This window comes from Temnothorax curvispinosus, unplaced genomic scaffold (genome assembly GCF_003070985.1).
Source record: "Temnothorax curvispinosus isolate PA1 unplaced genomic scaffold, ASM307098v1 QBEX01011751.1, whole genome shotgun sequence".
NCBI classification, from domain to species: Eukaryota; Metazoa; Arthropoda; class Insecta; order Hymenoptera; family Formicidae; genus Temnothorax; species Temnothorax curvispinosus.
In genome coordinates, this window is record NW_020221531.1 from 142,990 (window position 1) to 154,969 (window position 11,980).

The following is an 11,980-nucleotide window of genomic DNA, read 5'->3' on the forward strand; positions in this document are numbered from 1 at the left end:
ATGATGATGATGATGATGATGATGATGATGATGATGATGATGATGATAATAATAATAATAATAATAAACTTATACAAATAAATTAAAATTTAATACAATGTGAAACATGTTATATATAAATATGATTTAATAATAATAATTAAAAATAAAGCTACAGCAGCATTAACTTTATGTTACTCGTGTGGGGTGTAAAATACATAACTCAGCTTTAGAAATTTACTAAATTTACAGAGTAAAATAGACATTTTTAAAGGTATAAAATACACTCTACGAGTAATTACATTAAAAAAACTATATGAGTAATGTAGGGTTATTACTGTTATAATGTTTGATCCAGAAAGTCTTTTAGCAAGATGTGTAACCATAAATATATGAAGATGAATGCATAAAGAAAAATTATAAAAAATAATAACAACACAAAGATAATAATCTAATTATTTAATTAAAATTAAAATAATTAACTTGTAATGTAAAATGAAAAGCTGCAATGCGAAAAGAAAGAAGAAAAGCAGAGATCACAATAGCATCATTTTATAGTAGTCTAATTTTATTTATTTTATCAATATTATTTTATCAATATTTTTCACATTATTGCGCTTGAAATAGGTAAAGAAAGTGCGGATAATGAAGAATAGTGAGGTAATATAAAATATTACGATATCTAGCCTATTAAATGTTACAACCTAGCAGACAGCAGTAGGATTACTAGCTGCTGAACCTCTATCTAAACGTACAAAACGGCAATGTAGCACGAAGTGTCATGTAGTTAATTATGTGTAATTTACATGTAATTTAACATTTTGTGTGTATCGCTACTTGCGTAAGGTTAGTTCATAAACTTTTATTTTACAACCAATCTACTTCACAGATTCTTAGTCGCTTTTCGTTACATGTAAAACTAAGATAGAGCTTTAATGTAATCTATTTAGCAAGTGTTGTGTATGATAAATATGTGTGTATAAATATGATAAAGAAAAAAAAATTGCACTGTTGAATAATGGAAGTTTGTATAACCTGCCACTTTTTATAAGAATTATTGCATAAATGTATAGAAATAGGTGGAAGAAATTAATATGAAAGTGTTGAGAATATAATATATAAGTTTATTAGAAAAATTAACAAAGTGATCATTTTGTTAATTTTTCTAATAAACTTACATATTATATTCTCAACACTTTCATATTAATTTCTTCACCTATTTCAATCTAAACGTCGAAACAAGCAGAAAGGTGTAAGAAGATTTTTGTAAAAAAAAACTAGAATTCCCAGTTGAAGATACATTGATAGGAGTACTTATACCGAAACGTTAAAAAATAATTATTATTGCAGTTTATACTCTAATGTTTCTTTATTTCAGAAGTAATATTATTTTGATGAGTAGGTATATATTATTATAATAAAAGTTTTAAACATGTTATAGGGTACCTAGGGGGAATATGCCACTTAACAAAAATTTGTTTTTTTTTTTTTAATTTCTATTTTTCTTTCTCTTTGAAGTATCTTTGTATACTGGTCTCCTTTTTCCTTTTTTTATCTATTATTTGTATCGCGATTTTAAGGGGATCCTGCAGTGACAGGCAAACTTCCTCGATGTGGATAATGTCAACCTTTCTAATTTTGTTTTCCCTATATCTGTCTTCGTCTAACGAAATAACATCTGTCTTTGTTCGATTGCTCGCCATCTTACACAAGATCCGGCAACTACTGTTGCTGCTCTTCTTGTCATCTTGCATTCGTATTTGCATTACTAAAATAATTTTTAGATGGATCTTTTTTTGTACGCATTGAATCTTACTTCTACTTGCACGATATTATTTCTACATGTTTTCCCAAGGGTGGATGATAAACATTATGTATGTATAAACTGCAGAATTTTTGTTTTAAGCAAATATTGTCGTCAGGTGACAGCTGTGTATGTGCCCCAATAAGTAATATTTTTAATTTTTTGGTGTTTTTGATATAAAATCGCGTTTGGCACCCTAGATTTTTGTGCGAACTTTAATTCTGTAAAAGATTTTTGCAATTCTATAAAGCCAATTAAAAGATCCATCTAAAAACGATAATGTCGGTAAATCATACGACTGCAGGATCCCCTAGGATATTTTGATTGTTTACTATAAAAAAAAAGAAATACAAAAGTGTTGCAAAGTAGTATATATTACCCAACCATGTAATATGCCAAATATGTAAGGTTACTTTATTCATAAAAACAGTACAAATAGAATTTGAAATAAGTCAGGACAAATAGTTTTTAGCATAAAAAATAAAATTTTAAAATTAAATTGTAATATTAAAATTATGGTAATATTGGATTACAACATTTGAAATTAAACTGAAAAATAAATCTTAAATACTTTAAAACTTTAAACCTCACAAACTTTAAAACCTTATAAACCTTAAGATCTTAAAACTTTGTTTTTACAATTTTGTGTCAGCTACACTTTATTTAGCTACATTTTTTCTTTTTAATCTTTCTCGTATTTGAGGCATTCTTGTTTAAAACATGTAAAGCAATATTTTTATTACTTTCTTTGTATTTTAATAGTGTTGTGTACTACAAGTAGTCTAAATTATCCGGACAATTTTGCAAAATATTAAAATAGGATGTAGCTTATTCATATAGCGCATGAAATAAATATTTAGGTTTATTTATTTTTAACATTTATACAGGAAAATATTTGTTTATACTGTTTACAACTTTCTAATTTATATACTGGCATTTTATTCCTATTTATGTAGTTGCATATTTTCCCAAGACACAGTTTTATATTGTAATAAGCCTGTACAATACGGCTGTCAGTAAAACGAACCAGCGACGTACTGAATACTTTCATTTTATAACCAATATTAACAGAACGACAAGCTAATTGAGTTAAAAATAATGTAACGCTTAAAGTTACATAAAGCATTAAGAAAGTTCTAAAAAGCACGTTGTCAAATGTACTTACCTCATAAAAATTACCTATAATACTGCCAGGAAATGAACAAAAATTATGCAAAACGTCAGATATAGAACTATAATATATGAAAAATTTCATAGTATGGTTCAAATTTTTTATAATAATACTGCAAATTCAAGTATGTTATTTTAGCAGTTTTAGCTGAAGCTCTTCTTATACATTTCTTGCCGTTTTAAAACACTTCATTTAACACGTTTGAACGTATTAACTTTTAATTTAATATGATCAAACGTCTTAAATAACGTACTTTAATACATAAAGAACTATGTAAAAAGAGCTTCAGTCTAATGTGTTATTTTTAGACGTTTATATATGTAAAAATAACACACTTAGATTTGCAGTAAAATACTTGGCATTACAACTTACAATCAATGAAAACTGAGTTCAATTATCTTTAATATTATACTTTTCAAGTTTTCTTAAAAAAATCTTAGACTATTCCGTAGAGTATATAATACCTGCACTTTTTTTTCTCTATACGAAATGTTTTACACATTACAAATTAATTTTGATGGCACACATCTGATGAACCTGCAATTATTTATTTTTATTAGTGAAAATTTCGAATAGTTTTGAAAATAATCACAGAAGAATAGCTTTTGGCAAACTAAATTTCAGAGGAATAAGATGGGTAACAATATCATTCCTTCAAATTTTTAATTTATTTAATTTTAATTTATTTAATTTATTTAATTTTAAATAGGTTTTAGTAGAATAAAACTTTAATTAAATGTTCAATTAGTTAACCCTGTTAACCTATCTCGATATCTTTGTTCATGAAAAATTACTTTCGACTTAGTTGCGGGATCTATTTTTAAAATTAAAATCATCGGAAAGAAAAAGTGTAAGGCATAAAATAGAACGAAAATAATCTTTTTAAATCATTATCATAATGATTTAATTGTAATGTCGCCTATGAAGTCATTTCATAAATAATAAACGCGGGCAAGACGCGAGTTATTGTATCTCACATAATTAACGAGCTTACAGCCTCCGACATTGTCCGTCGGTGATTAACAGGGTCCCCCGTGTGGAATCAGACCTGGACCGATCGGTTGAAGCAAGATCTATTTGTAAAATACGACAAGTTCGCCCGGCCGACGCAACATTTTAATACAACAGTGGTCAAATTCGACATTACTTTGCTTTATGTCGATGTGGCAAGTATGCGCGACTATTAAAACGCGTAATAGACGTAACTTTATCCTCGCGATTCTATTTTTTTCAATTTTCAGGACGATTTCAAATCTACCATCACCGTCAACGGATGGGCTTCTCATGTACGTGAAGTTTAATGTCTTTATATAATACGCTTAACACTCCTATATAACATTTAAGCATTTAATTAACATAAAGCTCTGGAAATTTTAATAAAATTTAAATAATTTTATGTTACATAAGTTATTTGTATTCAAGATACATCAAATAAAATTTTGAAATAAATGAGATACTCTTACATAGTGACTGTTAAAAAAAGGATATATTTTTAAATTAGAGCCGATTTCTTACTAAAGATGTTAAAAATAGTTATTTATAGCAATTTTTTAGTTTTGAATTTTTTATATTTTTGTAATTAAGCCTCAAATAATTCTGTTAACGTGATTTTTACTTAAATAATAGATTTTTATTTGATATTGAAGTTAAGGTAATGCTGGAGTCGTCTGTTTTATCGATAAAATTACCATTTTCTTTCTACTCATGTAGCGTCGTATTATTTGACAGAATTAAAAATGCTTTTCCATATAATTGCAGTACATACATCAATCAGGAAAACTTCAATTTTATATAGAAAACGAGAAAAAATTACGGAATTACAGATTTCCTTACCTACTTTTATCCTAATATGGCGTCTCAAGTTACAGCAATCGCTGTTAACTCATCACATGATGTGTCTTCATATAAAAAATATACCATTGATACGAACGTGAAAATGAGTTTCCCTGAATTGCACAACAAGAAAAACATCGATGAACCCTCCAAATCAAGATTAGAAGTCTAATATAAGAGTACAGTGTATATGACGATTCGTGCGTATGTGTGCGTGCAATGTAGATGCTATCCTTGTCTACGTCCTTGTCTATTATACAAGGACAGATATAGGTCAATAACATAGAAAATGGCAATTTTGTCGGTTATACAGACGATTCCAGCATCACCTTAATTTTAAAAAATTTTCATTATTTGTAACTCAAAAATTATATATAAGTTTCTCAATATTTATGCTAAGAAAAAGTCGACCAAGGATCAAATAAAAAAAATAATTATTTCACAAATTAAGAAAATTGTACATTATAATGTGCACCTTGCATTTATCTTTGTAAATTTGAATAATTTTCGATAACATTGTGTTACACATGTTGTCAAATTTGAATCAATAACAGCTATTAAAATATGTACAAAAGATAAAAATTTTAGTAAAAAAAAAAGTGATTTAAATTTAATTTTTATATTTTTAATAACTTTATTTATTTCAAATTTTGTTAAGTAGAATATATTATATAATTTATTTATATGTCAATTTTTTCCCCAAAAATTAATCTTATAAAAAAATTTTATTTTACGTCTTTGATTTATTTCTTTATGAAGATTTTATCCCTTTTTTTATTGTACTATGTAGTTCAAAGAAATTCTGTATATTTCTTTGATATTATAACAAGTGGCGTATTGTATCATATAACCTTATATTGTAACTTTTTTATAATTAATATTGCAAAAATACGCTCAATGTATACTTAATAATTAAGATCAGAGATGCAAGTTTCTTAATTTTTTATTCATTATCATTTTCTATTTTGTATTCAGATGTGGACAGATGAGAAGCTCAAATGGGATCCTGTAAAATATGGCAATATCCAACATATTCATGTAGGAAGTCACGAGGTATGGCAGCCAGACATTCTGCTGTATCACAGGTATATAATCATTCATCTTAATTCTTTAATAGTTATTTATATCACACGTGCGTGAAAAGTGGCTTATTACGCGCGCGCCATCTGTGCGACAAATAGCCAATTCCACACACAAGTCGAAACAGTGCGGTAATGTTACATCCGTCGCACAGATGACGCGCGCGCAATAACGGGCCACTTTCCACGCACTTTGTAATATAAAATAGGGTGTGTGCGGGTTGAGAATTGGACACGCGTGCGGATAACTATTGTGTAACAAGTTGAGAATTGGACACGAGTGCGATCACCCGCATTTGTTTCCAATTCTTAACCCGCACGTGTAGCCCAGTCAATAGAGCCCGAAAAAGCCGCTGAAATTGCATTAATTCCGGGAAGCAATTTTAATTTTTCGTCTGTTTCGGAGGGTCATGGATAGTCTAAAACCGGATTTTCGTGATTCTAACCTTGGAGCGTTAGCCGCCATTTTGATTAAATGGGTGATTTTGTAAACATCTTGCTTATTTTTAACTTTAGAGTTAAAGTGGTAATAACCAAACTTGTAGAAAATTTAATACTCTACAATTTTGGTCCTTATCATTTTTCACCTAGGATCGATATTTTGGGTCTTAGATTTGAAAGTGGGGGGTACAATTTTTTTATTTTTTTTTATTTTTTGAATAAACGCGCCATAAACTCTACCCCCGTGGTGGCGTAGAAGAAATGTTTTTTATTATATCAAGTATTAAAGAATAAAAAAAAATAAAAAATTTTACCCCCCACTTCGAGTCTAAGACCCAAAATATCGATCCTAGGTGAAACATGATAACCAAAATTGTAGAGAATTAAATTTTTTACAAGTTTGGTTTTACCACTTTCACTCTAAAGTTGAAAATAAGCGAGATATTTAATAAAAAAAAAAAAATGAACGCGTGGTCGCCACGCGCGTTAGAAGTGAAACTTCTGAAGGCAAGGCTTTGCTATAACTTTTCTGAAATTAATACAAAAACAATGCAACGGAATTAGTCTCTCCAAGCCGCCCGCAACTCGAAAATATAGTGTTACACGCAGTTCTCACTATATCCGTCTCGCCAGTGCCGTACGTCTGATCGAATTTTCGTGACGCGTTTTTGAGTCGCAAAATCGAATTTATTTACCGATCCAAAAGGAGCTTCACTTTGTACGCCTGTTGGTCGAATTTTCGTGACACTATTTTGTGACGATTTTTCGCACAATCGAACTTACTACCGTACCAAAGAAGTTTCATTTCGTACGCCTATTGGTCGAATTTTCGTTACACTTTTCGTGTCGCATAATCGAACTTACTACCGTGCCAGAAGAAGAACCGTCTCGCCAACGTCGTACGCCTATTGGTCAAAATGACGGCTAACGCTCCACAGGATTAGAATCCCGAAAATCTGGTTTTACACTATCCATGACCCTCCAAAACAGACAAAAAATTAAAATTGCTTCCCGGAATTAATGCAATTTAAATGTCTCTATTGACTGGGCTAGTTTTACACACCCTATTTTATATTACAAAGTACGTGGAAAGTGGTCTATTGCGTGCACGCCATCTGTGCGACGGATGGCGCGCGCGGAATGGGCCACTTTCCACGCACGTGTGATATAAAAAAATATATGTGAACATCTAAAATAGTGTTCAGAATTTTCGTGTGATGAATTTCAAATCTTAAATTACTCAAACTATTCGAACCTGCAAATATATCCCATCAGTTTAAACGGCTTGGTCTGTCAGATCTGACTTTTTCTCTATTCCAAATTACATAAAATTAGACAATATATTGCGCAAATTTAAACGATATATTGTTCTTTATTTTTGAAGTGAAACTTCTTTAGGCACGGTAGTGAGTTCGATTTGCGACACGAAAAAGTGTAACGGAAGTGAAACTTTTTTGGTACGGTAGTAAGTTCGATTATGCGACACGAAAAGTGTAACGAAAATTCGACCAATAGGCGTACGAAATAAAACTTCTTTGGTACGGTCAGAGAGAAACCTGAGAGCGGCCACCGGGATCATTCCGTTCCAGCGGACGTATACTGACGCGCCGCCTGAGAAAGTGGACGTCAACTACGTCGTTACGCTCGGTAACGGTACACACATGGTTCGTGTCCGTGCTATGATTTGTGTCCGAACTACTCAGATGGAGGGGATGTGCCAGTCGGCTGACTCGGCACTCGGCAAGCTTCGAGCGGGGAGAGAAAGGCAGACATACGATCTGCTGTCTCTTTCTCGCTTGAGCTGGCTTGAGCTGTGACGTAGCTGCTTAGCACACGCTGGCTATGCCACGATGCCATGCATTTCGGGTATCGCTCCTCGCGTCTCGCCGAGTCTCGAGTTGGCAAATCGACGATGCGCTATACGTTACATTTACGTTTATATTTACAAATTTCAATTTTTATATTTATAAATAAATAAATAAATAAATATTATATATATATATATATGTATTTGAAATTTATAAATACAAAGATTGCAAATATAATTAATTAAAAAAATATTTATAAACATAAAAACTAAAATTCGTAAATGTAATGTATAGAAATCCCCGTTCTGGCCAATATGCCTTTATATAAAAAAAAGTCTTACTTTAAAAACCTTTACTTTGCATAATAGTATTTAAATTTAATATTTAAATGCATAACAATAATTACATATTAACTATATCGAAAAAAAGTAGTTTATAATGTTCTTTTTACTCTTATTAAATTTATATTAGCTATTAATGTTTATAAGCGGCCACGAGCAACAACAGAGAGATATTGGATTAAAATAAAAACAATTTCTTAAATAAACAATACACATGGTTAACGTTTCGACTGTACTTAGTCTTCTTCGGAACGGATTACTATACGATAGAAGAAAATAAATATAAAAAAACATGATAATTAATGTTCAAGTTTACATACTAAAACATTAAATATTAGTCTAGACTAAAACATTAAACAATCACCTAATATAATATAAACAAAGTAAACAATAATCTAATTAAATCACAAATATAAAAACGCCGGAATAATCGAATAAAACCATAACAAGAGATAAATTTATATTTATATTGAGAAGTGGTAAAATTTCTTCCGTCAGGAAAAGAATGTAAAGAATTATTTATTAACGGAGGTATTCTGATTTAAAAGATCTTTAAAATATATATTTTTCAGGAACTTTTTATAGGGAAACGAAGAAAGTGAATAACGTTAAACTTTGCATGTTTTCTTCACTTTATTTTAATAATTTATTATTATTTTTTAAGTAACAAAAATGCTCTTTTTTTTTGTTATATCCTGGTTACCATAAATGACAGACGGTATAAATAATTCTAGCTGTTCTAGGTATCTGAAACGCAAAAAGCTAAAATTTTCTTATTCAGAAGAAGTATATGTGGCTATCGTCTGAACTAGAACTAAACCAATATTTCCATTCTAGGTTCTCTCTCTAGGCGGCCTTTTTATCAAAAATATTATTAATCAATATTAAATAAACCATTTACGATCTGAGCTTAGATTTTATAATAGCCTAATATTTTTTATATACTATATATTTACATATTTTTCCAACTTTAATCAACTACGCGCCGACTAACTTGTCAGACTTACAACACAGCTCCTATTGGATTAATAAAATCCCTTCCACTCCTCTAATTAAATCGATTTAAATAATAGTAAAGAATTTTTACTACTCCAACAGGAGCTGTGTTGTAAGTCTGACAAGTTAGTCGGCGCGCAATTTATTAAGATTGAAAAAAATATACGTGTAATTCACAAAAAATATTATTAGGCTATTAAGATCCAAACTCGGATCGTACACGGCTTATTTAATATTGATTGATTGTATAACGGTCACATAAAACGGTCTTATTTCTCTTATATTATTAAAAATATTATAACTTTTTTCAAAATTTTGTTAATATTTTATTAAAAGAAAAAAACTAATAAACGTATAATATATGTTTATTCTAGTTCAGACAATAGCCACACTTATTTTGAATAAGAAAATTTTTTGTTTTTGGGTTTCTGATACCTATAGAACAGCTAGAATCATTTATGCCCGGTTTCTTCACCGTCGGATAACTTTATCCTTAGGATAAAGTCACTCTTCATCTCTTTCTAACCTAACTCTTAGAAAGAGATGAAGAGTGAATTTAACCTAAGGATAAAGTTATCTAACAGTGAAGAAACCGGGCATTACTCTGTCTGTCATTTACACCTTCTGGTGATCAGGATATAACATAGAAAAGAAGAGCATTTTTCTTACTTAAAAAATAAAAATATATTCTTAAAATAAGGTTAAAAAACATGCAAAGTTTAACGTTATTCGCTTTCTTTGTTTCCCTATAAAAAATTCCTATGTATGAAAAATACTTATTTTTAAGACCTTTCAAACCAGAATACGCCCTTAATTTATTATTTGTTATTAATATATTGTTATTAATTATATACATATAAGTATTAGAAAGCATATGGTATAAAATAATTTCAATATTCAAATTATTGTAATAATAATAAAGAAATCAATTATCTACATTTTCTTCTGTGTGTGTATGTGTGATGTTATCGACAATAGTTTTTTTGCACGTTTATATTTTTTTGCAGATTTTTTACACGCTTAATTTTCACAAGTGTGATGCCAAATACAGTCAAGATTTTTGTTTATCTGATATAAGCGTTATTTTGAATGCAAGATTTTAATAATCAAACGTTTTTAATAATCAAACATTTTCAAACTGCAAGCGAAGGACAAGCAATATAATTATCTACAGCATGTAGTCTTAAAATACTACGATCTTTTCTAGCAGCACTAACCACTAGCGTGTAATTTGTCCGGCGACATTACGAATTTCTTCTGCTGCAACACATAAAATGTTGAACAGTTTTCTCGAATGGTTGTAATAACGTCTGTATGTCCTTGCATTATTAATTCGTTAAGGTATTGTTCACATTCTCATTCTAAAATAATAATCTTATTAAAAAATGTTTATTCTTCTTTAAAGAAAATACTGTCTCAAATGTTCTTCTTTCAAGAAATTTTGACAGACTTGGAAGAAAGAGTTTATATATAGAGACAGAAACTTATCTTAATTTTTAAAATATATTTTAAATTTCTTTAATGCATTGAATGCGCCTGTGAGTATGAAAATGCAATTTGTCTTTCTAAATATGATAAATATTATTTTTTTTAAGACGATCAAGAGACATTACAGTGTCTCGCGCCAAGTACACGCGGAGCGAGACCGACCGTGACTCTTTTACGCGACGCGACGAGTTGCGAGTTAATAATCAACAGCAAGACGTTTGAGTGTGATAAAAAATTTACAACGTAAATATCCATTACAAATATATATAATTATATGTAAAATATGTCTGTTTTATTAATAATATTCACGATGTTCAGAAAGATAAATTGAATTTTCATATTCACACGCGTGTGGCCGGGGCGTATTAAAAAAGAGGTGTGGCCTCGGAGGGTTAATGATGCAAGGGCATGCAGACGTTGTTACAATCGTTCAAGAAAACTGTTCAACATTTTATGTGTTGCTGCAGAAGAAATTCGTAATGTCGGCGGACAAATTATACGCTAGTGGCTAGTGCTGCTAGAAAAGATCGTATAGTATTTTAAGGATACATGCTGTAGATGATATTGCTTGTCCCTCGCTTGTAGTTTGAAAATGTTTGATTATTAAAAACATTTGATTATTAAAATTTTACGATCAGGAGTCCGATGAAAGGCCCAGAAACAATAATCAATTTAGGTGGTACATGCAGTAGTTTATTCAGCTTAGCTTATTATATACACGAAGTGGTATTTTATATAACGCAGGGACGGGTGGAACGCGATATATACAACGAAGGGGCAGTGCAGGTGCACTCGATAACGGACGCGGTAGCACGCTATTCGATGGACTCGGCAGTATTTGATATAGCGCAGGGACGGACAGAACGCGGTATACACAACGAAGAAGTAGTGCGGGTGCACTTGATAACGAACGCGGTATCGTTACTCGACGGGCTCGGTATATTACATAGACGTATTACAGTACATAGGCGGACGCGGTATATTACAGGTAGTGCATGTGCACTCGATAACGACGCGGTATTTAATAACGAACGCGGTAT

General features: G+C 30.5%; 1 protein-coding gene across 1 annotated transcript in view; it reads left to right on the forward strand.

Annotated features, from left to right (window-relative positions):
* The window catches only part of LOC112461770 (acetylcholine receptor subunit alpha-like 1), a 42,929-nt gene that overhangs the window by 2,045 nt on the left and 28,904 nt on the right, over nt 1-11,980 (forward strand). The window contains exons 2-4 of the mRNA XM_025027148.1: nt 3,981-4,120; nt 4,196-4,240; nt 5,763-5,872. Of these exons, the coding sequence (XP_024882916.1) occupies nt 3,981-4,120; nt 4,196-4,240; nt 5,763-5,872 (295 nt within the window). The remainder of the gene's footprint in view (nt 1-3,980; nt 4,121-4,195; nt 4,241-5,762; nt 5,873-11,980) is intronic.